The 26,438-nt window shown below is 38.9% G+C and overlaps 2 protein-coding genes across 4 annotated transcripts in view; one reads left to right on the top strand and one right to left on the bottom strand.

Annotated features, from left to right (window-relative positions):
- Nucleotides 1-6,281, top strand: part of adipor2 (adiponectin receptor 2) — a 34,512-nt gene extending 28,231 nt beyond the window's left edge. The window contains exons 4-9 of the mRNA XM_067581235.1: nucleotides 191-367; nucleotides 1,387-1,558; nucleotides 2,967-3,153; nucleotides 3,280-3,467; nucleotides 3,577-3,770; nucleotides 3,890-6,281. Of these exons, the coding sequence (XP_067437336.1) occupies nucleotides 191-367; nucleotides 1,387-1,558; nucleotides 2,967-3,153; nucleotides 3,280-3,467; nucleotides 3,577-3,770; nucleotides 3,890-4,018 (1,047 nt within the window). The 3' untranslated portion in view covers nucleotides 4,019-6,281. The remainder of the gene's footprint in view (nucleotides 1-190; nucleotides 368-1,386; nucleotides 1,559-2,966; nucleotides 3,154-3,279; nucleotides 3,468-3,576; nucleotides 3,771-3,889) is intronic.
- A 3,891-nt stretch (nucleotides 6,282-10,172) lies between these two features.
- Nucleotides 10,173-26,438, bottom strand: part of LOC137175530 (protein PHTF2-like) — a 52,211-nt gene continuing 35,945 nt past the window's right edge. For 2 of the 3 annotated variants that reach the window (XM_067581221.1, XM_067581222.1), the window contains 17 exons: nucleotides 23,492-23,561; nucleotides 22,823-22,981; nucleotides 21,033-21,198; nucleotides 19,231-19,392; nucleotides 17,862-18,090; nucleotides 17,630-17,776; nucleotides 17,349-17,505; nucleotides 17,177-17,247; nucleotides 16,621-16,749; nucleotides 16,422-16,507; nucleotides 16,024-16,216; nucleotides 15,795-15,926; nucleotides 15,190-15,276; nucleotides 14,487-14,642; nucleotides 14,309-14,404; nucleotides 14,088-14,213; nucleotides 10,173-13,322 (listed from right to left, as the gene is read on the bottom strand). In XM_067581221.1, the coding sequence (XP_067437322.1) occupies nucleotides 13,302-13,322; nucleotides 14,088-14,213; nucleotides 14,309-14,404; nucleotides 14,487-14,642; nucleotides 15,190-15,276; nucleotides 15,795-15,926; nucleotides 16,024-16,216; nucleotides 16,422-16,507; nucleotides 16,621-16,749; nucleotides 17,177-17,247; nucleotides 17,349-17,505; nucleotides 17,630-17,776; nucleotides 17,862-18,090; nucleotides 19,231-19,392; nucleotides 21,033-21,198; nucleotides 22,823-22,981; nucleotides 23,492-23,561 (2,187 nt within the window). In that variant the 3' untranslated portion in view covers nucleotides 10,173-13,301. The remainder of the gene's footprint in view (nucleotides 13,323-14,087; nucleotides 14,214-14,308; nucleotides 14,405-14,486; nucleotides 14,643-15,189; nucleotides 15,277-15,794; nucleotides 15,927-16,023; nucleotides 16,217-16,421; nucleotides 16,508-16,620; nucleotides 16,750-17,176; nucleotides 17,248-17,348; nucleotides 17,506-17,629; nucleotides 17,777-17,861; nucleotides 18,091-19,230; nucleotides 19,393-21,032; nucleotides 21,199-22,822; nucleotides 22,982-23,491; nucleotides 23,562-26,438) is intronic. The other variant, XM_067581223.1, reaches the window with a different exon arrangement.

Genomic DNA, 26,438 nt, shown 5'->3' with positions numbered 1-26,438 from the left:
TGTCACCTCCTCTGTCTTCCAGTCGCTCTCCCCTTCATTCATCTAATAAAGTGGAAAAGCCCTCATAAATATTAAATGACTGTTTTTTCAAGCTTCAAAACTCCCTTTAGCTCTTCTTTCCTCTTGATAAAAATGTCTTGGGTGTCATAACATCACCAGTCCTCTAAAAATCCCTCTGTTTGTGTTTCAGAGTGTCCCAGAGTGCGATGAGGAGAGAAGAAAAAATGAAGAGGACGACAGAGGAAGAGAAAGAGAGGACCAGGAGGTGGAAGAGGATGAGAGGAGCAGCGATGAAGGTTTCATGGGAATGACTCCACTGCTGCAGGCTCACCATGCCATGGAGAGGATGGAGGAGTTTGTACATAAGGTAAATGAACACACTTACTTTGCTTCAATCACTCCCCTTAACTTATCTGTACAGACGACTTTAATCCCGCCACCTGATACATTTGTTAATCTTCCTAAGTGTGATGTTTGTTTTAGAGAACAACACACAATAAAACCGCACAGTAAAAGAAAACAATAAAACCAGAAAAACACACATGTTGTCCTGAGCAAACTTCACGTGCGTAGGTTTATCAGTTTTTAAATTATTTTTCAAGTTGTACTCTTTTGCAGAACATGTTTCATGAGCCAAGTCAAACTGGAAACTGTCCAAAACACACAGCAGCCAGTTGCCAAAATCAACCAGTTCATTAGTGATAAAGGTGTTTTTCAGTCTAGGTGTAGGGTCTGGAGTTCGTTAAACAAAATAGCACGTTATTGGTTTCTTCATCTGCGGTTTCGTTCGCCCGAAACTCTCACAGTATGGTTACGGCTTCGACGGGTTTCACAAAACAGCTTCTGAGCGGCTAATTTATGTCCTCTGGGTTCTCTTTGTCACCTTTGTGTAATTGTTTTAAAATGAAAAGTAGGCAGACACGAAGAGTTAAACTGACTGCTCATAAGATGACACTGTTGGACTGGAATGTGGACTCATGTGAACTCAGAGTCCACCAGCTTGGAATAATATTCACACACACTCACACACACACACACACACACACACACACACACACAGTGGGAGTCTCCTGAAATTGCAACCAGCAGGTTGTAAATTTGGCAAATTAATCACTCTGGAGAGAAACTGTCAAAGGATTCTCTCTCCTCTCTCCATCAGGGGTATCTGCCATATCGGACTTCAGTTTATTTATTTACATCACTTGACCCCGATGCTGTTCATTTGACACTGACACCTACACTACACACACTCGTGATCTTTTACTGTACAACACACACACATCTCCTGTTACAGGTTAACTCAGTAAACAACCACCTGCTCCTTAAACATCAGAGTTAAATGTGATTAGAAGTCTTTTTTTTTGTGTTTCTTTATCAACCAATCAGATGTGGGAGGGCCGGTGGCGCGTCATACCTCACGACGTGCTCCCCGATTGGCTGAAGGACAACGACTTCCTGCTTCATGGCCACAGGCCACCCATGCCTTCTTTCCGCGCCTGCTTCAAGAGCATCTTCAGAATCCACACAGAGACGGGAAACATCTGGACACACCTGCTAGGTAGGACACACAGTGAAACTTACAGATGTGTAAGAACACACACACACACACACACACCGTGTTACAGCCTGGACTGAGGACTGTAATATGCATAAATGTTTTTATCCTTTACGTAACCTTCGTATTAAACCAGAAGAGTTACACAACACATTCTTCTGTAAAATATCACAGTGGCAGGCAGCAAAACGCAGCTTATTAGCTTTTATAAGCACCACTGTGTCGAAAGCTGGGCTGATGTTTGTGCAAGAAAACTAAGGTTGTTATTTTTGACCTTTTCGGCGAACTGCTCGGAATTAGTTGGATTTGTATTTGCTAACTTTGGTTTCCATCCCATTTTTAGAAAGAAAGTCAGTGCAACATGCTTTTTAAGCCAAAGCATCTTTTTTTTTCTGCTATAACAGTGCAAGTAAAGTTTCTCTTGACATGGAAACAACTTTCTGATTTTCTGCTCCCACCTAGTGATGAAACAGAGATACTGCAACTAAATGTCTGTGAGCTCAGTGACACCGTGTGAACAGTGAACACTATTGATGCTATTCATGTTGTTTTGGTCTGTTTTATTAGTAGGAACTTTAAAAACATCAGCATTTCAAATTTGGGCTTCATTTTACCTTTAATATTATAATAATCTGCAGACATTTTGCAGAGAGGCTGGTGCAATATGGCACAAATTATAAGAAAAAACTGAAAAAAAGTGTTGGTTTAGTTGGTAAATACCCACTCAGTATCAGGGCTGGGTATCATTTAAATAATTACAATACGAGTACCTTTAAAGTGATACTGATACCAATGGAGTACTTGACTACTTCATTCAATATCCATCATGTGAACAGAAGCATTCAGTTGTGTAAAATGTCACCGCTCCTCCCCATCCAAATGATTTTTACATGAATACATTTTGAAAGTGTTAAAGTTGTTGAAATATTTATGAAATAACTGTACAAAGCTGTACAAGCATTATCACCACAGACTGCATGAGTTGTAGCTGCTGTGGTAGCGGGCCAATCACACATTGTATTAAATCGAAGAACGCTTGCTGTGATTTGTTGCGAGCAAAACCACACAAACAGTCATTTTTGTCTAGATATGGGTACGAAAGGGATTGAATGCAGGTATCGTTTGACTGGAGAAGTTTCGATACTACTTAGTACTGGGTTGTTTTGGTTTATACCTTAAAGGTATCTAGTACCAATACCCATTGAACAGTTACGCAACAGCTACTTTTAGGAAATTATTTTTTAAAAGGTCTTGGAAATCAGCAGGAAAGTAAGGAATCCATAAAATAAAGTGTAACTGAAACTGTTGAAAGAAATGGAGGAAGGACATGTTTGTAGTTGTTTATCTAGATTAATATAATTACTTCTCACTGTCTTCATTTCGTCTCTACCTCTGTCTCCTTCTCTTTCAGGCTGTCTGTTTTTCCTCTGTCTGGGTCTGATGTACATGTTCAGGCCCAACATGTCGTTCGTGGCGCCGGTCCAGGAGAAGGTTGTGATCGGGATGTTTTTCCTGGGAGCCATCCTCTGCCTCTCCTTCTCCTGGCTCTTCCACACAGTCTACTGCCACTCCGAGGGCGTGTCCAGAGTCTTCTCCAAGTAAGATAAACAGGAAACTTTATAATAAACTTAAGTCTCATTCCAACAGAAATTGCCACAGAAAGATTATTTCAATTTGAGTTCCTGACAGACAGTTCACTGCTTTTTTTTTCTTCTTGCGTTTAGGTTGGACTACAGTGGGATCGCCTTCCTGATCATGGGCTCGTTCGTGCCCTGGCTCTACTACTCCTTCTACTGTTCTCCTCAGCCCTGCTTCATCTACCTGATAGTGGTGTGTATCCTGGGACTGTCCGCCATCACCGTCTCCCAGTGTGACTTCTTCGCCACGCCGCAGTACAGAGGAGTCAGAGCAGGTACGAGACAATTCAATATATTCATCTTCTTCTCTTCTAAAGCTTCACATCTGGCATTCAGATGGTTATGTTTAGGCTTAAGTATTCACAGCCTCTCTTCCTGTTTTAGGTGTGTTTGTGGGTCTGGGTCTGAGCGGCGTGGTTCCCACCCTGCACTTTGTCATCAGCGAGGGTCTGATCAAAGCGACCACCATGGGTCAGATGGGCTGGCTGCTGCTGATGGCAACGCTCTACATCACCGGAGCCTGTTTGTACGCCGCTCGCATCCCGGAGAGGTTCTTCCCCGGCAAGTGTGACATCTGGGTAAGTGGACGCAACCTCAAAGTAGAAGCTGTTATCTCGTATTTGTGTTAAATCTAAACGCGCATTTAATTTACCTTTCTCTCTCTCTCTCTCTGTCTTTGTCCCTCTCTCTCTCGTAGTTCCACTCTCACCAGTTGTTCCACATCTTGGTGGTCGCCGGGGCTTTCGTTCATTTCCACGGTGTCTCCAACCTGCAAGAGTTTCGCTACACGGCGGGAGCGGGCTGCGCCGAGGACGGCACTCTCTAACAGACAAACACATACACACACACACACACACACACACATACTGACTCACTCATTCACTCACACACATTTTTACGGGGAGTCACTGGTTCTAATAATATGCACAGAATTACACACACATGCTCCTCAAACAGGCACACACACGCTCTCCCCCCAAACTGAAGGCCCGAGCGGCTCGTCTGGTGTGTGTCTGTGTGCGTAATACACAGGATGGCCTCCCAGGGGGCGCTATTAAAACTGACTGACAAGGGTTTTTTTTTTGTTCTCTCTCTGTCCCTCCGTCTGTCTGTCTGTCTGTCTGTCTGTCCACACCCTCACCTCCTCTGGCTCTTTTTGCTCCGACTATAAATCCACTTCCAAGACGGTGTGTTTTCTAAACCAGTTTTTGAGACTCTTTCCAGGAAGTATCTCCGTTTGTTCGGGAGGAGCTCAAAACCTCCCTTCAATAATTCTTCATTTTCTTCTGTGTTGAGTTCTGACTTTTTCATGGTTTGATTTGAAGAGGAAACATAATTGTGGCTTTAAAAAAAAAAAAGAAAAAAAAATACATTTTTGGGGTGTTTTCTTGCTGAATGCTGTTTTCCAAGTCACACTTCAGAGCATTCAAATATGAAAAAAAAAAAGAATCAAGTGGAAAATGTCTTTCTTCCATGATTGTGAAAGTTGAAGGGGGAGATGGGGGATTTGTTGGGGATGAGGGTTGGTTTGTGGGGAGGCTTAATAGTCACTTTTAAAAGAAAAAAAAAACTTTTCCATGTAAATAAGATTTCTAAATTTTGGGTTATAGATTTGTATGAAATATATATTAAAAAAAAGAACAAAAAAAGATGTTATAAGATGATGGCAAGATACTGAATAAATAAATATGTTAGATGATGAATCAGTTAAAGATGAGAAGGAGCAGTGGAAAGTATATTCTGCGATTGGAGGGAAACGCTTCAAACAACAACTTCATTTAGTCTGAATATGCAAAGATAAGCAGTGAGGATGAGGAGGAAATATAAGGCACAACATCTGAATCTGATCTCCAGTGCAGGTGTGAAATGAGCTCAGAGTCACTTTTTCTGATCTCCAAACAGAATTATTGTTTTTTCTCACCTTTTGTCTTCAACCTGCGGCCTCATGTTCGTCGAGCATCACACAGTTGGATCACTGATTTTTAAAATCTCGGGGGGGGGCCCCTCACGAATAAAATGTTCTCATGTGAACATTTGTGCTTGAAACCAAATCTTAAGTCTATGATATATAAAAGAATCATCCTAATATGTAGCCGTTTTCATTTATCTTTTTACTGTAAATTGTCTGACATGTCTAAAGATAAAACAGACTTCTATGCCACCAATATAAGTTTATTCTTTTCTTTTTTATTCCTTTAATCACACAAAGACAACTAAAGGATATTTTTTAAAAACAAGGCCCCAAATCTGCAGCATCAATACATAAATCATACAGTTTATTGTTGTCCTGACGTCTGTGACAGTTGATAAGATTCACTTCCACACAGAATGATACTGAACATGTTTTTCTTTTTGATTGGTATGGATTGTATATTTTAATTTATCCACTGTTGTTTTTGGTATTATTATTATTATTATCGCAAGCTTTAATTCCAGTTTTTCTTTTCTTTTCTCTCATCCATTATCTCTGTCGTTCGGCCAGAGATCATGTGAGGCGAGGGCCCCTAAATAAAAATAGCAAAAAAACCCCAACATGAAGTGTCCTCAAAAACACCCGGAGATGTTCTCAAAAATAATTTAAGGGCACCTGAACAGAAACAGAGACTTCACTTTGAGATTAATACATGGTGATGTTTTTAAAATGTTATTGTTTTCTGGCAATACCAAAATCTTGCACCTGCACAGTGGAAAATGCTTATATTCTGAGCTTGTCTTAAACTGTAATTCTATTATTGTTTGAAGTTAAATTTAGGTTTGCGAGTTCCTGTTTGATGGCGGCAAGTTGAATTACTATTTGAGTGATCAGCGTCTCTTCTTTGCATCACACTTTGCTTTGAAGAAAAAAAAGAAATTTCATCTACTTCTGTCTCATTTTCATCTACTATCTTCAACTACTTTATGTTTTTTTTTTTCTTCTTCTTCTTTTCCTCATTTTCTGTTTTTATTTGATCTGGCTTATATTAATTTATTTCTCTTGGGGAGCGCATATTGTCTGTTGAAGCACACGTTCCGTTCTGATGGGAGTGTTTGATTGCAATAGACCTTTATATCTGCTGTATTGTTCTAATAAAAAAGTTTTTTGAATCTGTCATGTTGTCTTATTAGTGGTTGGTATGTGTGCGAAACTAAAACATGACTTAAAAAGCTGGTCTCCTGTACACTGTTATTCTTAATATGCTAAATAATTGACCTGCATCTGCTAAAACAACCAAACAAAGCGACAATAGTTCAGATTAGTTCTGAAATAATGACGTAGATTAATTGATAAATTGTTCATTTAAAAATAATTAACCACCAACTTTTTTTGATTGGATTTTATTGATTACTGTTGCACAATATTTGCGGGTTTCAGTTCCAAAAAAAATAGATTTTCAGAAAGACATTTCACATAAATACACAAATGACATTGCACAGCAATAACATAGGACATATATGTAATATAAAAATAAATATAGTGATATAGAGTATTTATTATATACATATATATCAAATCAAACTCTTTGAGAATGCGGTTTTTCTGTTTTAAATAATTGTAAATTAAATATATCTGACTTTTGGACAGCTGGTCGGACCAAACGTCACCAACAGCTTTGGATTTATTCTTTTTTTAAATATATTTTAAAAACAATTTTCTGCCATTTAATTTTAGATTTATCGAAAAAATATTGACACATTAATCGATACTAAAAAAAGTCTTGCTCTGATGTTTTGTTTTTAATTTAAACTTCATTTTTATTTTCTGTTTTAAGCTGCTGGGTCAAAGGTCATCAGTTAAACGTTAGCTTAGTTAGCTTGTTAGCTTTGTGAAAATAGCGACACACCTTCAAGTAGCGTTGAACGGTTCATGATAAACCCGCATATTTGGCCGGTTTTATCACCATAAAAGTCCAGGGGCTTTATCACAAGTTACTGAAAGAAATTATAATTGTTTGTATTGCGGATTTTGGCCGCACAAAACACAAACTGTTTGGAAAGGAGTGCAGGAGGCGGCGCGGCGGCTCCAGACAGGTGAGTTTTCTTCAATTAGCCAAGTTATTTGTTACATAAACATATTTTATAGTTGCAGTAGAAGGTTTGTCCTGACATATTGGTATTCTCTCTGTCCAACCCTCTGACTCACGAACACACTTTGTTTTGGGATTTATTGGGTTGTTGTGTTGAGTTAAATTGATTTAGTGCACCTTTAGCTATTAGCTCAAACAAACCATTTGGTTTCTTGTTGGGTTAAACTCAAATATGCAGTTTACAGTTGTCAGTCAAACAGGATGAATTACTGTGACCTTAACTACATTACCTAGGCTAAATTTTTGATTACAACTGTCCAAATACATGATTAAAACACTTGCAGTCACAATATAGCCAAAAGTCAAACCTCCAGGGACCCTTAAAGGACAAGTTCATAGTTTTTCAAGTCTGTCTTAAAATAACAGTCAAGTGCCCAAATGAACATTTGTTTTATTGAACCAAAACAAAGTACCAGGTAGATCATGTAAATTAGACCCATGAGGAGTTAAAAATGATCACTTGAACCATACTATTAACACTTGAGGACAAAACAACACAGTCCTTCTGTTTTGAGTCACTTTTTTAAAAACAAATGTCCAAATTCTCTCATTCCAGCTTCTCAAATGTGAATATTTTCTGTGTTTTTTTGTCCTCTATGATAATAAACTGAAGATCTTTGGGTTGTGGACTGCTGGTCGGGACAAAACAAGACATTGTAGGTTGATCTTGGGCTTTGGGAAACAGTGATTGACATTGTCACCATTTTATAGACCAAATGACTAATTGATTAATCGAGAAAACAATCAACAGGTTATTTTTGATAACAAAGATCATTGTTAGTTGCAGCTCTAAGAGGAACCGAGGAAACTCCTCGGCTAAGTGAAGAAGCAGGATTGTAATGGTTACAATGGATGACATCATGTTTTATTAATGATCTTCATCACTATCTCCACAGTGATTGGTCAATTCATCAATACACAGGGCGTGATTAGATAGATTTATAGATTTCATGGACAGATATTTAGAATATTTTATAAACGTTCCAAATTTCATCCATGTAAGAAAACAAAATACTGTGAAGTAGATTGTATCTGACATCAAAAACCATCTACATGTTCATACTGAGATATTTTTTCCAGTTGATGGAACAAATCTTCATCCTTTGATGGGATAACTCTACATTTAGTGCCTATTTTACTGGGTAATCCAGTGAAGGCCATGAAACCAGCTTTATTCATTTATTTATTTATTTATTTATGTGAGCCTACGCTTCAGCTGTCGAACAAAATGGAGCCTGAAAGCGTATTTTTGATTTGATGGGTAATTCTGGTTATACTTTAAGCTAATCAGTGCTCCAAACTGCATTTTTCCAGTATTCAAGTCATGGAGAGTTGCGTAAACCATCATTTCTGGTTTTACTGTGTTGTTTTAGTGCTTTGGTAGACTGATTGGCTCCTTATTAACTGATCTGCCATCAAAGTATGCTTTACAAACATCATTATGGTTGAATTTTTTCAAAAATATTCACAAAACATCCTAAAGCTAAAAGTTTCTCCTAAATGGCCAAACTAGGAGAAACTCCTAAAAAAATAAGGGTCATGTCAGTCCTTACTTCAGGACTCCTAAGTTTTGGTCTAAAACTCATCCACAAAGCATTTTAAAGCAAACAGTAGCTCCTACGTCTGGGAGAAGTTAGAGGAAGTCCAGAAGACTCATTAGTCACTAAGACCTCCTCAACGGATGCAGGTGATGAGCCTCCTCGCAGCAGGGTTTTGGAAAATTCAACTAATCTCATCACGTTCCTGTGTGCTGATGAATATTTTCCTGAACATACACTGACGGTCACCTTAATCACTGTGGAGATAGTGATTAAGTCCATTCATGAGACATGATGTCATCTGTAGCAACAACGTCAAGCCCTCCTCGTCTCAGAGTTTTCTCAGTTCCTCAGTAAAAGTTTATTACTCTCAGCAGCTTTATGAATTTATCTTTAGAGGAAACTAATAGGAACTTTTAGTGCCACTTTGGAAGACTTCTACTTTGTGAATATGGCTCCTGGACTATCTCCAACTTCTCAGACTTAGAGCTACTTTTAGCACTAAAATGCTTTTTGAATTAGTCTTAAAAGTCCTGAAATTCGTACCGACACATCCTCTATTTTCCAGAGTTTCTCCTAACTGTGCTAGTTTGGATGTTTTGTCCTGGTATCTGCACATATATAGAGTCATAATAAATCATAGTACGGTGATATGTTTTGTGTAACTTTTAATGATTTTCTCAGTACATTTAAACCATGTTTTTTGTGCCTTTAACATTCAGCAGGTGATAATTGCTGATTGTTTACACATATTAAAACCACAGTGAATGAATGCCCGCAGTGTTTTAATTTTGTTAGAACCACAAACTGAATACTTTTCATCTCTGTTCTCAGGTTGCGACAGAAATCACAGACATGGAAACCAACTTAAACCCAAACTGTCTGCATGACCAGATACCACTGAAGGTAAGTAAGAATATCTGTTCTTATATTGATTTTTTCTTTATAGCAACGCTGAAAATTCATAAAACCATATCTCATTCCCAATCTCGTTTCATCTCACTAAACATTTATATCATTTAGAGATTAGCTTAATTTGTCCCAAACTCTTTTAATCTTCTGCCTGAATATATTATAAAAATGGAAATGGCTGTTAATGGTTTACTAAGACAGTTTATGTTTGGTTGCCACCACGACTTCAATGCTCCTCTGTCACGTGATCTTCTCTTGATCTATAATCAAGGTCAGCTGTGTCCTTTCATCATTTTTAATCACAGATCTTTGTGGGATGTTAATTGCTTAGTTAATATAATAATAATAATAGTTGTATCAGCAGTATGGAAACATCTGCTTTTGTTAAGTCTCCTCATTTATTCTGTTTTTTTTTCCTGAATAATTTGTCTTTTAATACTGAAAAGACGAGAAATGAGCCAGCACGTCAACATCCATTTCTTTTTATTTTCTTATAAAAATGTAGACCTTGTGGACAGAACAGTTCACAAAAAAATCTAAATCTAAATATTCAGACTCTTTTAAAACAGAATCACAACATAGAGTCCTTTTACCTAGATTCATTTTCAAACATTTCAAACTTCTTTGTTCCTTCAAAAACACAGTAAAACGTGCCTCTTCTTTCCAACGAGCGTGAGGAACAGAACAACCTTTACAGATGAATAATGAAAGAACAAAAAGCGCAATGCCAAAAAGAAAACATACGATACAACTTAAAGTATTTCCAAAGGGAAACAAATAGATTTAAAGCATAACGCTGCAAATACATTCTTTTTCCAGCAGAGACAAACAAACACAGACAGTAAAAGTAAGCACTTTGGTCTTCCTCCTCAAACACACGAAGATGATTATGCTAGCATTTTCATGTATGAAGTTAGTTCCAGTTAGCAACATGCTAACTCCTTAACCGAGGCAACGACTTGTGTGTCAGCATTTTAATCACATTTTAAGATGTTTTCTGAGGGCATGATAACTTCACGTACCATGTAGGATCTACTTCAGAGAGTGATGCAAATTGTCGATACAATATTTTGAAGTTCAGAGCTAGCATTGGCTTTAACAGCAAACGCTCAAACAAACACACACACACACACTAACACACTGTGCCAAGCAGGTGAGGTACAAAAAAAAAAAAAATCTCTTGACAATGAAATAAGATGTAACTTCTTTTCTTCCTCCATTTTTAAAAATCTGTCTTTTTAAAGTGCATGTTTCATTCACGTTCAGACACTTTTTTAACTGCAGTGTATAAAAAGCCTTCAACAGGCAGACGCTAACAGACTTGTCTAATGTCATGCACATGAATCTACTTGAACTGCAGGAGTTTGATACCAAAATCCACTGAATTTCTGAACTGTTTGAATTGATGGAACAAACTAATACTGATGGACACAAGACTGACCGACCGAAAAATGTTTGAATCTAGCAGATGAATCAGTCAGTCAGGAGGTAAAACTACTTTCTTGTCGTTATGATATATGAGATACAGCATCAAGCCTCGACTCTCAGTGACAAAATACATTTCAAGGTTTTAAACTGAGCTGCAACACAAATATGACACAAAGAAATCCAGAAAATTCCACTAAAATGTCGCCTTTTCTGTCAAAGAAGAGCTCCAGAGAGCAAAGATTGTATTATTTTATGCAGGTACTGTAGTTGGACTCCGTGTTCATTACTTATTTTTAAATGGAACAATTCAACAACAGATTTCCCAAAACCTGACTCTCCCTGAATAGACTGAGTCTCAGTTTGACAAACAAATCTGTGTAAATTGACCAGAGCTGCAACTAAAGATGATTTTCATCATCGATTAATCTGCCAATTATTTTCTCGATTACGTGTTTAGTTAATTAAACACCAAAAAAGTTTAGAAAATGGCGTTTAATATGTCTGAGTGATGTCATTAATTGGCTTATTTTGTGTAACCGTCCAAAACCTTCAGATCTTCAATTATCTGTCAAATATGACAAAGAAAAATAACAAACCGTCACATTTTTAGAAGCTTGAACCAAACAGTATTTTGCTTCAAAAATGACAGAAAAAAAAAAGATTTATTATCAAAATAATTGCCAATTAGTTTTCATCGTTGCAGCTCTAAAATTGACAGAAACAACAAATCAAGCAGAAAAACAAGAAGTTCTGATCAGATTTCTCTTTTAAACCTGAAACTAAAGACTTTTTGTCCTTTTGTCAAAGATTAAAGAATAATTTAGGAAATAGTTTCACATGCAGGAATAAGGCCGACGTCCTAAAAGAAATCTGCGCTGAACTAAAGCCCATCAAGCTCTGCCAACATCTTGATTTGTTTCATTACCTGCGTGTTTAAACGGACGTCACGTGAAAATGTCACCACTTACACGTGTTATTGAAAATACTGTCAAACCCACTGAGATATGAGGCATGAAACTTAAACCCATTGAACTCAAAAAGCAACAAAATAAAGCAGAGTGATGACGATCGAGACTAAAAATAAATAAAAAAGGGATTTTCTTATTTCACGCCGGCTGCGATGAAGAACCATTAACTTTACCTGTACGTCTACATACAAGCCTGCACGTCTGTAATGATTATGTTTACATTTCTTAATGTAAATGTCACATTTCTGCCATGTTTTGTTATTTCCATTAACTGGATGATTGTTTTTTTTTTTGCAGTGTCGACCAGCATGTCATCTTTTCCCCGGTGAGAACAAAACTCTCAGGTACGTCAGTAAATGAAAAACGGAGCTGTGGACTTTAACGGATATGTAAATGTCATAATTTACATTTTCTACTTTTATATCTGGGCTGCGGCATAAATCAGGGAGTAGACAGTAGCTCCAAATTAATTATGAGAAACCGAGGTGATGAGAACTCACAATACAGACGGATTATAGCAAACATATCTGTCGTCATTAATCTCAGGTGACCGTTTTCTTTGCCAGACCAGCCAGGTTTCTAACTGTAGTTGGTTCATGTTTTTTTTTTTTTTTTAAAACATATTAATACTTCAGCGTAAAAATGTCATAGAAATGATGGTCTCGATTGTTTTGCCGTTGGAAGAAAGCCACTGGAATAACATGTATGTACTTATTGAAAACAGGTAACCGTAACAGAAACTGAAGTTTTTGCTTTGAAACTCACTCGACATATAAATAATAACTTTCAGCAAATAAAAACACAGAAGTTACACATAAATGATGTTTGCTCTAACCGCAGCTTAATATTGCAGCTCATCTCGACTTCAAACATCTGACGAGCTGAAATGAAAACCGAACTGTCGCAAACACAGCTGAGAACCTAAACCATCACAATAATAATAATTTATGCTTTATATAATAATACTAACACTTTTTGTTGACAGTTAAAATAGAGCATTGTTTTGTGTCGTAAAACACAATATGAAACAAACTAGAATTCAAATAAAACCTAAGTAAAACACTGAGTGGGTAAATAAATAGTTTGTGAATTGCACAAAGTGGGAACGTTGAAGGTCAAAGCACTCTGATATGTCGAGACTGACGTGCAGTCTTTCAGTCAGTGAGAGTGAAGGGTCAACGCCGTTTCTCTGTTCACTGTCACGATTTGATCTTCCACAGCTGTGAACAGCAAGAAAAGACAAAAACATGATTTACACACAAAACTTCTGTTTGATTTCTTAACTGATATGTAACATACAGTAAATATGTTTTATGTGTCCTGCTGTGATAATGAAAGTCTTCAGTAGGTGTCCAGTTTTCAGAAATACCATGATGTAAAAATATAGTCCCGTTACAAGTGTTTCAAAGCCCGAGTGGTGGAAGCGCTCAGAGCCTGACACACGTAAAACGGAGAAAAATAAAAGACTCAAAGCATAAATGAACACTTCAGGTTGCGGTTATGCTTGTGAAACGTGAGCCTGCATGGAGCCCGTACAGACAGCTGCATAGATTAAAACAAGAGCGTATCTGTTGCATGTGAAAAACGTTTCTGACACGCTTGCTGTGCAGAACTGCGAGTGGCCACTGGGACAAACTGCAAGTCAAGTTGCAGCATCTTATCCAGCTATTCTAATAAACTATGACAGCATCCTCCAGAAAATAATATATGATCATTTGGCTGTTTCAGCATCCAATTTGAAATAACCCTCCTTTATTTGAGTATAAATGGCTCCAGAAGAGACACAGATTTGTCTTCAGACAGTTATAAAACAGAAGTGGAATAAATTCGTTGCCTTGAATGAACTTAACTAATTGAACTTTGGTGACAGAGAGCAGACAGTCACAGACTGGGCGTAAACTATTGAGTCAGAACATTTATTGATTTAAACTAAAATTAGCCTTTCAACCTACTGAGAACAACAAAGCTCTCGGTCACATATTTACCTTCAGGTTAAATCCTAATAGGTCAGATATGACTCCCGACACGGCGGACAAGATGACCACCTGGGTGATGTTGTAGAGCAGAGGGTTCATAGTCAAACCGTACAACCTGAAGGGAGTGTCCAACTCCTGGTGAAAGGAAGAAAGAGGATAAATTATTAGACAAATCTAAAAGTTACTTCTAAAAAGTTGCTCTGTGGTTTTGAAGGAGTGTCAGTCTGTACCTTGAGTAGTTTGGTAGCCAGTTTTAAGACGTTGTTGACCAGTGTCAGCTCCTCTTTCTTATTGGGCTTCTTCTCCATCTTCAGATACAGGTTGATCTGTCAAACACATCATTGATTGAATGATGTCAGTGTTTGAAGACATATCTGTGTAGTCATGCGTTATTTTCTGTGTATTTACCTGTTCTGTGAGCAGTATGGAGGTGTTACTGTACTTCTTGCTGGTCTCGGAGCCCAGAGTGACGAACCTGAGCAGGAACAGAGACAGACTGGAGCACCAGATCACCAGCTCCCAGTTATAGTGACACTCCAGGAATGTTTCATGGACGTGGAGCAACTGGAGGGAGAGAGTTAAGAACATCACACACGAGGGAAATGCTGGGTTTGTTGTCACACAGCATGAGGAGCATCAATAAATCACAGGTTCACAATTTTTCAACTCTAAAATGTCTTTAAAATAATAGTCAGGTGCCCACATAAACATTGTCTAAAAAAAAAGTTTATCTGAAGATAATATGAGGTGTCAGATGTCTGAGTTAAACAAATAAAGTGGATATCTGCCACAGTTAGTCTCTTTTAGTAAAAAATGTCCCTCACTATGTCTCGATGGACAGAAAGATATTGACTTGATTTGACTAATTTGGACAGTTTAAGATTCATATTAACTTCAAATAGACCTTCAGATACATTTTTCCACAGGAGGAGGACTGTGGATTTTGTCCCCCGTCACTTACATTGTAAGTGCATTATGAAGGGATCCTCTAATGGTCAGTATGAACAGAAGGGATGCTTACAGAAATTGTGAATCTGTCCTTTAATGCTACCTGTTTAGAGGCACTAAGCAGACCAGTTTCATATGGATATACTAGTACTACTAGTTCTACCTGGGCACAGCAGATGAAGACGACAGATAAAGTGAGCAGGAAGGCCGATGACACGATCACGTCCACTGACCGCTGAGGACCCCGTCTCTGCAAATACAACAGTTCAGAACTATTTAATCTTTTTGTTTCCAACTGTTTGATTTGTTAGAACTGAATTTGTCCGACTCCCAAATCAACAGAAATGTTGCGAAAGCAAACAGTGCTGCAACTAACAATTATTTTCAATTAATCCGCAGATATTCTCGAGTAATTGTTTTGTCTATAAAATGCTAATAATGAAAAATGCCTGTTATTGTTTTGTTTCAAAATCCAAAAATATTCAGTTTACTATCATGTGTGACACATAAAAGCTTCAAATCCTCACATTTGAGAAGCTGCAACCAGCAAATATCTGTTTGTTAGTTTTGCTGATTAATTTTCAGTTGACTGATTGATTAATCGTTTCAGCTCTAAAAGCAAACATTAATGTACATTTTTCCAGTTTAACAGCATCTTTACTTAATTCATTATCTACGATTGTTGCCAAATAATCAGTCTTGACTTAAACTTGACTAAATCTAAAAAACACTAAAGGACACTTTGCAAGACAGTTGAGAGTGAAGCACCTTGAGGTAGGAGCGTAGCGACAGCCACATCTTGATGTTCTGAACTTTCTTCAGTCTAAAATGGGGAACCTCAGACTTCCTGGCTCTGCGGGCCGAAGTCAGGTGACCAAACAGTTTGGCAAACAGTAGCCTCTGAAACAAACAAAAAAATAAAAATGTATAATAATTAATAAACTACTATTAAATTTTAAATACTGCAGTCAAAGTCTACACAGTTTATTGATCTCACCTGTTTGTAGGTCCTCTCCGCTACGCTGAGCAGGAAGAAGAAGAGCCATATAAGGCAAACGCGCACCAAGAAGCTCAGTGTTACCATGGTGATAACCAAGGCATCTGATCCGGACCCGCCTCCCAGCGCCACAGACAGCAGCTCATTGGCTGAGAGTGTGGTCAGCTGATCCAAATCGCGGTACTGAGACAGCCTGCAAGAGAGGAGAAATATAAGTGAAATATGACTTATTGTCAAAAATAAGACTTTCAATGTAAATATGAAGAAAATTAATAACTTTTTCCATCAACTGAAAACATTTGTCCAGTTCAATTTCTTTTCTGTTAATTTAATTGCTTTTAATTACTAAAAAGGTAAATTTTGTAAAGGGCTGGCTCAGTTTGTTTTGTGTTCAGTACCTGTAAGCAAAAGGCGTGAGGCCGAGGGTCACAGAAACCAGGTTCCCAAACACCTGGTAACCAATACCTGGAGTGTAGAGATTCACCTGCAGAGAGACATTTTATTTCCTTCAGTTCCACAAGTAGACAAGTAGAACATCCAAAGTATGCATTATTTTATATTTTATATATTTTGTCACCGCCTCTGTCTGTCACTCACTCGGTTCATGATCATGCCACTGATCTCCAGGACGGACATGTCGGCCTTCTTGCACTCGTTTCCCTCCCACACGATGGCGCTTACTCTCTCCAGGCCGGGGTTGGAGCTGTGCAGCCAGGGAACGTGACCCTGAGGAAGAAACGTACACCATGACATTTACTTATTACTCTAACAGGACCTACGGGAAAGCAAGTAAACAAACTAAAACACTTGTTTTTCTATACAATTTTTCATTGCTTATAATGAATAACATAACACTTTCATACATGCTTTGCACTGTAATTGTAATTTGCACCTCCCTTTGATTTACATGTGTAATTGTTTTTTATTTTAATTTACAATATTTGACATGCTTGAACTTTGAGTAACAGTGATTTCAGTGCAAAACAGGTTCTAACTACACATTGAAACAGCTGTAAAATGTACCACAGACATTGAAACTCTTCTCGACCGAATTTAGTTGTAACCCAGACTTTTATCAAACTGCAAATCATCAAAATCTTACTGAGCCTGAGAAGTTCATCAGTAGCTTTGTGGAAGCTGTGTGTGTACAGACCTGATGGAAAGGGTCGTCTCTGTATTCCTTTTTAGCCGGCGCACAGACAGGTGTGCCTCCTCCTTCTCCCTCTGTGGAGGAAGACAGCATCAACAGTAGTTTTAATACAATAACCTGCAGATATCTATTTATGAAGGATGATTAATTAAATATATGTATTTTAATCTCTGACCTGTCTCTGAGGTGCAGGATGATCTGCACTCGGCACAGTGCAGAAAGTCTTCCCACAGCAGGTCCTCTGTCTCGGACTCGTGTCGAGTGCTCTCTGAGTCCTGAGTTCTCAGACTGGAACATCTGGAGCTACAGCTGGTGCCGGACTTGGGGACGTCCTGACAGACAGTAGACGAGACGGAGATAAAAACAAAAATATGAAATGGCCTGTTTTTATTTATCTGACACACAGCGAATAAACTGAAAAGTTAACACGTCGCCTTGTGTTGCGTGTGTGTTTACCTCCACAGCGTAGTGTTTCTTGTAATGGTGTGCGTTCTTGCGGTTTCGGAGCGTACAGTCGCTGTTCATTCTCTCTACTCCTCTACGGAGGGCGCTGTAGGACGCTTCAGGGTCCTCCTCACTGGAGGCCTCGTCTGACGCTGGCTCCTACAAGACAACAGAAAATAAGTCAACAGCTGTTTTGACGATAGATGAATTGTAATATTAATCAGTGGTGAAAATAAAGCGTCACCTTGTTGCCGCTGGCCAGCATCAGTCCCGGGCTGCGCGGTGCGTGAGCGTGCGCGGGTTGGACGTGCGAGTTCCAGCACACCTCGTCGGCTCTGTTTAGCGAATCGCATCGCTGCTCGTGGAGCTGAAGCCCTTCCTCGCTGCTGCGATTGGTCACACGGCCGTCCAGTGACACGTAACCGTTGTCCGTCTCTGTCGACTTGTCGATGGACAGCTTGGACTTCTTAGATCTTTACGGGAGGGAGGAAGAGAAGGCGTGGAGTGGGAGGAAGGGGCGAGATGGAGAGAGCAAGAGATTGATAGAAAAAGAAGGACGTGTATAGACAGATGAATAGATATTTAGATAAAAACAGAGGGAGCAGAGAGGTGAGTTTACTAGTAATAAAGTTGAGTTTTAGAAGCAGACATGCAGTTAAATCAAACTAACAGGATGCGTTCAACACAACACTGTGGAACATTGATGCAACACCAACATTGGAGAGCAGTAGCTAATAATTGAGGTACAACACTGAGTTCTTACATGCATGAAAGCATCAATTATGGTAAATATAGCATCTTAAATGTGAAAATAATCAGTGATGTTCTTTTCTGTCTTGATTCTCTTGTGAAAAGTGATTTTAAAAAGTCTCAAAATCTCACAAACAAGAACTATTTAATGACTGAGGAAAATCCACTGACTGTCTTGAAGTGATTTTGGCAGATAATCAATAGATCAGCAGTTATTTGTACTCAGAAATGTTCCACACTGTTGTAGTCTGCTGAAGCCGTTTTAAATAGAAGAATGAGGAGCTGAAACTGAGAACAGATGTTTGAGCAGTGATCCTGATGGCAGCTAGAAGATCATCATTCATAGCTAGTAGGTTTTTTTTGTAAAGACAGCTCCTCATGCTTCCTTTGAACATAGTCAGCATGCCTTTTACATAAAATCAGCTGCAAAACAGGCAGCAGGAATGAGACAGTCAATTAAGTTTAAGAAAATTAACGAAGTTCAAAATATATTGTTTTCTGATCATCCAATTAGAATTTCTTGGTAAATATTCAGTCAACTGAGGATAAAGATTTACAATATGACAGGAAAAGAAGTGATGTTGCAGCCCAGTTAGGTCCCAGTCAGGGCTGAGATTCAGTTTCTGACGTCACACAAAAGGTAAATTTGGTGTTTTAATTTATAGTGTTATTCAAAGATGTAAAGTATCTCCCTTTTTTACCAAGAGAAAATGTCATTATTTTCTTTCTTTATGTTAATTTATTCAATCATTCATCTAAGATCTGCAGAGCTAATTTGAATCTGGATCGTTTTGGAAACTGAAGCCCAGCCCCGTCATTGTACATCATCTCGTTTTAGGAAGATGGGAAACGAAAATACACACCCAGCTTTACAGATATCATGCCAGAAATCTTGGAAGAGAGCGCCCAGGCTGTATGTGGTGCTGGCTGAGTGGGAGTGTGGCGCCCCCTCCTGTGTGTTATCGGTAGTGCTAGACCCGTCGCCTTCCCTATGCACCTCCATCTGAGATGCCTTCCTCAACTTCCTTCAGTGTGGAAAGAATAGAGGGTGAAGAGAGACTTAGACCTGGAGACTACCAAGACTTGGAGCTACAGCAGTGTGTCCACCGGGAACCTGGCTGCAATTTACTGTTGTGTTAAAAGATAGTTTTCAAATTGACGCAGTGCAGAGACAAGTTACCGCTGGACACAGTGATACAATAAAAAGGTATATTCCACCAAAATCCTCTTTTAGGTTGTTATTCTGCAAAAGTAGATAATTTTATACAATTCTATTACTGACAGTCACTTTAATGTATTTATATCTTGAACACAAAATCATTAAAAATGAAAACCCTTAATTAAAATCAAGTAAACATTGGACAAAAGTACAAAGAAAATGTGTTTAGGGAGACATTTGTTTGGATAGATGCAATTACAAGATACAAGAAATTATAGTTCCATGTCTACTTTTGCAGGATATTAACACAAAAGTTGTATTTAGCAGTTTCCTAAAAGGTTTGGTCATTAAAGGACAGAGAGGAGAGAAGTGTAGGACAGGAGTTGTGTTCTAAGATTTAAAGGCAGGATGAAAAAGGATGTTGATGAAGATTTTCTCTCACCTAGCAATGGTTAAAAAAATTAAAAATGTGTTTCCCCACAGGAGATCCATGACATGTTAACCATGAGTGACTGATTTGTCTTTCTGTCTACGAGATAAAACGTCTATAAGAGTGAGCTGAAGAACAGGGAGAGGAAAAAAAAATAGACAAAAAAAAAATGTACAGAATCAACTCTGTGTCAAATAATTGTACCCTTTTCATGTTTTTTCCTCAAGTTAAATGAAAAAAACCCAAAGTTGATTCGATGAAGGAACAAACTGTGTGTTTCACTCTCAAAAACAACCCAAAACCTCTTTCCAAAACAGTGGCATGGTCCAATTTTCTTCCCAAGAGTATGAAAATTGACATTCTGGACCAGAAACAGCAGCCGCAAACTGAAGCTTTGAACCAACACAGAGAGAATCACAAGCTGCAAATCTAAACACGACAAAACACACAGAGTAGCCGACTACTTTCTACTTTCACACGCAGTAAATACGCTCTGTCTTGTCTCAAGTGACAGTCGAGTTATCAGGGAGAGATTTCAAAAACAAAACAAAAAAACCACATAAGTCAAACCAGAAAACATCGTCTTAGCCGGTTCTTATCTTTAAAAGTCAAATCAAATCCACAAAAGATTAAATAGAAAAAAAATTCTTCATAGAAAGATTCAAATAAATAAACAGTTTAAAAAGAATATGATGAGTGTTTTAATCAGTGGATGTTTGGATTTTTGAATCTCTCCATGATAAACGTTCTTTAATCTGTTTTGAGTTTTAGTGAAAGAAGCTGATGAGAAAACAAACAGCAACAAAAGACACATTCATTCATTTCCACAACTTTCTTCCCCCATCTTGTGTTATTTATAACCACTAATCTCTCCCTTTGTTATCTCTGTTTCTCTCTCTTTATCTCTTCCTGTGCCTCCTTTTTTTTCAGAGGGGCTCTTGGGTTTCATCTCTCCGATGACTCATCACCACATCCTGCTTTCATGTTGTCCTCCTTTTTCTTGCCCTCCTCGTCGTTAAACTCGTCTATCTTATCTATCTGTCTACGTTTCCCTTTTGTCTTTTCTCCGTGGTTACCTGCGTCTCTTCCCCCCGCTGCTGGAGGCAGGTTTCGGGGTCCTGGTGGAGACGATCTGACAGTGGACGGTGCCCAGCAGCAGCATGAGCCAGATGGCTCCGAACACTTCGGTGGCCGGTATCCCATGAGGCTGAGGGATGGTCACATACAAGAACGCTGCTGCCACTGCGAGGAATGAGGAAATGGCATCAATACAACATTTCAGATCCAAGAAATTAAATGACAAGTTTCAAGATTATGATTTAAACCTTCATTAGGAAAACCTCTTCATGCACACAACTCTGCATGTTTTCACTGATTTTAGCCTCTTACTTGCAGTTTTGGTTTTCCAGCCTGCATATTTATTAACACTGATTATCTAACAGCTACTGACTTAAATGGTTTTTTCAGGGGTTGGTGGAGAGACAAAAAAAAAAAAAGTGTGAAATAAATAGTACTTGAATTAATGAAGTGACCAGAAAACAACTCCAGTTGGATGCTCATGTCGTGTTGTGTCTGGCGAATGTGTAATTAAGCAACTGTTTACTAAAATATTAGCCAGAGCAAATTCAGAAACTGATGTCAGGTTTTAGTTTCTCTAATCTTCCATCTTGTATCCACTATCAATTCTGCTGTAAAGGCTTGTTTGTATTTCTTTAAACCAATCACAGATGTCTTGGGCGGCGCTAAGGCCAGGATGCAGTGACGGTGTCCTGAAGAAAAACGCAGCATAAAACAGTAAAAGACGTATGTTGACTGTGTTTTATGACTTGCGCTGATAAAAAAGACAAACATAATTTGCCATTTTCAGTGTGTAGGTTCCAGCTCGGAGGTTGTTGTTGCTGTTGTTTCACCTAGCGACGGAGATTTAGAAAACGCACGCAGACAGAGAAGGAGGAGGAGAATGCTGACCGAAATAGGCTTATACACACAGTCTACATCCGATTTATTGATACAGTTAATAAGCTGAATACACATATCGAGCAGGGTATTTGTGTGATTTACACAGCTGCTCAGATTACACTTCACTGAACGCGACAGAAACAGACTTGGAGCGTAAAAAAAAACATTAGGGGTCTTTTTCAGAACACACACAGAATCGTTGACTTTACCTTTAAATTTCTTTTGCTGTTACCCAGAAGGTGTGAGGGTGTGTGTGTGTGTGTGTGTTTTTATGTGGTATGTGCGGGAAGTGAGCAGGAGGGCGGCGGATTGGAAGGAGAGATGAAAAATAACAGTGTTGAGTCTGTTTTCATCAGCGCTGAAAAGGGCAACGTGACGTAGGTGGTGGAAAACACTTTTCAGTAGTATTCTACGGAGTGTTTGTGCAGCGAGCGTGTGCGGCCCGTGTAGGCGTTGCCAGGGAGCGCACCGTGCTCGCGAGACATTGTGAACTGCGTATGTATTTTAAGAGCGACTGATAAGATGCTCGGGAGCAGCTGTTGAACATCTAAGAGATTTAAATCTAGAAAACATCAAGATACTGGATCAACCGGCTTAAATAATGACTACAGGGAAAAAATGAGGACGGTTTTGCTATAACCAGACCTGTATCTCATATTTAAAAGGCTGATATTGATCCACAGTTTAGGAAAAATCTGGTAATAGTGGTCATGTTTTCCCAGTTTGACGCTGTGTTTGTGCAGTCAGGTGTAGGAAGGGCTCATATTAATGTCTCAGTAAAGAAGAACTGTTAATCATTTATCGTACGGCCTACCTAGAGTGACGTCTGTCTCAAGCCAGACCACAATGAGAGAAATGAAATTGTGGGGAGGTATTTCGACATTACAAACATCACACACACACACACCTTGCAGCAGATAGAGAGCCAGCAGTAAGAGGAAAATGGCTCTGGAGGTGACCTGGATCCACCATCGATAGAAGAACGGGAAGAAGACGACTCTGACGATGCCCTTCCTGGTCAGCGACGTCCAAGGACTCTCTGGTTTGGCTTTCGCAAACGCTGAACCTGAAGAGTGCACACATGAAAACACACACACACACACTTAGTTTGATGAGAAGAGGCTAATTAAACCCCACGGCGAGCAGAAAGGATCATCACTTCACACATCCTGGAGTCGAATTAAGAGATGTGCGTTTTATCTTTTAATCTGCTTCCGACTCTTCATCCTTCGCTTCCTTTCTCTTCTGTTTCTCTCTTCCTCTATCTCGTTTATCTCTCCGTCTCCCTTTGCAATGAAATAACAATGAGGATACATTCGGCTGATTTGATGAATAATTGAATATGAGACAGTTACGAGGAGGAGGAGGAGGAGGAAGAGAAAGAGACGAGACGGATAGACGAAAGCAGCCAGGATGAGGATTAACGGTGACAGGAGGCTGGCACGGCGACGCTGGCACCTCGGGTTCATGTGTGTGAGATTTACGTCGATGAGCAGACAGACGACGACGATGATTTAACAGACGGGCTTTCTGCTGAAGCTAAAAAAAAAAACATCAAATGAGCTCGTTTTCTCACCTCTAACCAAATCCACATCTATGAGGTCCGGTTTGACGTGACCTGTCTTCTTCGGCTTGTTCCTCAAGCCCTGCGGGGGGAGACAGAGAGACACCGAGTCAGAGAGAGAGCTTTATAAAACACATATTCACACACACACATACACACAAACACACACACACTCATTTGTCTACAGGGACTCGACTGCAGGAGGCTTCTCGTGCGCTTTATGCCTTCAGAAACACAAACACACACACACACATCCAGTGTTTGAGGAGGCACGCCGTGCATTCAGGCTCACACAGCTACAGGCTCTATTTGATATTTCACTGCGTCTACGTTTCTCTCTACATACTCAGCCCGGTCTGGAGATCTAAAAACAGCAATAACGTCCCTACAGACCCTTCAGTCTTTGAAACCAGCTGTTACGGCTCTCATTCATCCTGTGAGCGTTCCGATTGTAGTTCTAAAGTTGGTGTTTTGTGCAAGTTTATGAGCCTGGGAATAACGCTCCCCTGTGGCACTCTGACTTCCTGTGCCAGTCGCTCACTTCCTCCTACGACTCACACAGTTCATGTGCTGCGTGTGCGTCTGAGAGACAGAGAGAGAGAGAGAAAGAGGCTGCTCCGTCTGCTGTGATGACAAACTGCTCTGAAATTTTACGAGCGAGTGTAAATTACGAAATGCGGTGTGTATGACAGCCTTTGTACGTGTGTGTGAGTGACAGCGAGGGGTTGTAAATAAAATAAAGATGGTTTTAAGGTGTGTGTGTCAGAGTTACTATGGTGAGCAGACTGATAGTAGTTTGGTTTTAGTGATAGCACATATCAGTGACTCTGGGTAAACACTTGGCTTTATGTTCAGTACATGTGCACAGCTGGAAGTTCAACACACACACGTTATCTACTCAGAGTTTCCCCCACACACACCTACTTTCTATTGTAACTACAGGAATGTGGAGGAAATACATCATTTCACAAAAAACCCCGTCACATTTGGTGTATTTCTTTAAAAAGTCCCCCTAAATATCTTTCTTCTTTTAGTGTGATAGTGTAGTATATACAAAAACATTACATTTTATTTAACGCTGATATGAGTATCAAACACTGTCAATTACCCAAAGCTGGCATGTCTGCATGTGTGTATTTTAGTTCAAGTTTTTGGTTACATGTCTGTTTGATTTGTGCAGCCAATCCTTTGAACAAGACAAGTCTCTCATAAAGGAATAATAAAAACACTTTCGACTTAAATAGATTTGTAGTCTTGATTATTTTTTGTATACTTATCATTTAGTAAATATATTCCAGCTTTAAATGAAAAGCTTGCAAGTTATTGTCTAGTTTATGTAGGCAAATTTATTTCCTTAAAGCTATTAAATCAATGTTCAACATGTGAAACCTTTGGCTTCTATTGTTAAATAGATTTCTTTAATATTTCTTAAAGTAAGGTGAATGAAAAGTTTTGTTTTGGTGTCTTTATTGATTCAGGTTTCCAAATATTTCAAATGACATCCTGCTCTACTTGTTTATTTTCATGAACAGCACAAAACCATAAGAGAAAAAACATAATTAGTACTTTCAAAGATTTTAAATATTGTAGTTTTTAAACTTTATATCTGTCATGAGTTAAATATCACAGAAAACTCTCTAGTTAGTGCTAATATTGACATACAGGACAATCAACTTGTGTCTTATCAGTCAATGGTCTGATACAGAGGCTTGATGGACGTCCTTATCTTTAAATAGCACAGCCAACAAGCAAATATGCTGTGAGAGACACACACAGAGTAGCAAACTAGTGTGTGTGTGTGTGTGTGGCTAAAAGAAGTCGATCAATATCTTCCTCTTGGCAGTAGATTTACCGCAGCAGTAAGTCCTTCAACATCTCGCCTGGCTGCGGCTCTCTTATCTCGGAGCTTTCTATAGCTTCTTATCTTTATAAACAAGTTTCTCCTCCAAGTTACAAGTTATGATGTTGCCTCGGTGACTGATGTGTCGGTGCCAGTCATTCATTTACTGTTTGCACTTTACATTCCTCACTAACGTCGCACTGTTAGTCATGTTGAGGGTCCAGGTTTTACCTCTTGTTTTACTTATTGTAAGTCACAAAGGAAACAGACAGCTTCAAATATAAAATAGTAGATATGAAATGTATTTTTTTGTTTTACAATGTAATCTGAACCCAAATCCAGCAGACTATACTGTAGTTTCCTGTTTGCGCCAGCAGGTGGCGGATGGCTTTCCTGTGTAGAGTGAGTTGGTATAAAACCTCTCTGCTGAACTCACATCACAGACAGTGAACAGTTTGCGGTAAGAGCTAAATACAAATATGCTCTCCTTCCCAAAAAGGTTTCACTCAATGTCATAAATCAAACTAGAAAAAAAAAAAAAGTAAAAATCTTTATTTTGCACATTACACATAGAAAACAGCAGAATTGATATAAGCAGTGGTAAATTTTTAGCCAAATGGTGGCATAAAACTGCTGTAATTCTCTTGTGTTATATGTTTTTATCAAAGCTAAAGATCTGAAGGGAAATGCTTTTAATCGATCTATTTCTGCTCCTGATCCTGCTGATCTCCTACTGAGCTCATCCCTCTTAAGAGCTTTCGGTTATGAGACATCAATCATGTTAATTTTGTACATTAACAACACGTTGTACAACATCTGTGCATCTTACAAACAACTGGTTTCTCCTGGATTTACTGTATGAGAACAATTGGTAGTTTAAGCTATTTACGAGCCTATAAACAGTATGACTAACAGTTTGTAGAGGTGAGCAGGTGACACGTCGTGCTTTAGTACTGTGCTTAGATAAACTCTGCAGTGTCTGCGGCAGAGAGAAAGGCTGGGAAACCATTTATGTGACAGATACAAGGAGTCAAGGTCACAGCGCTGTGTATGTGTGTTCATGAGTGTGTGTGTGTGTGTGTGGACTTTGAGCTCATTAAGTAGAGCAGAAAACTTCTC

The sequence above is a fragment of the Thunnus thynnus genome, chromosome 23 (assembly GCF_963924715.1).
Source record: "Thunnus thynnus chromosome 23, fThuThy2.1, whole genome shotgun sequence".
NCBI classification, from domain to species: domain Eukaryota; kingdom Metazoa; phylum Chordata; class Actinopteri; order Scombriformes; family Scombridae; genus Thunnus; species Thunnus thynnus.
Note: the sequence above shows the minus strand (reverse complement) of the source record. Positions and strands in the feature narration are given on the sequence as shown.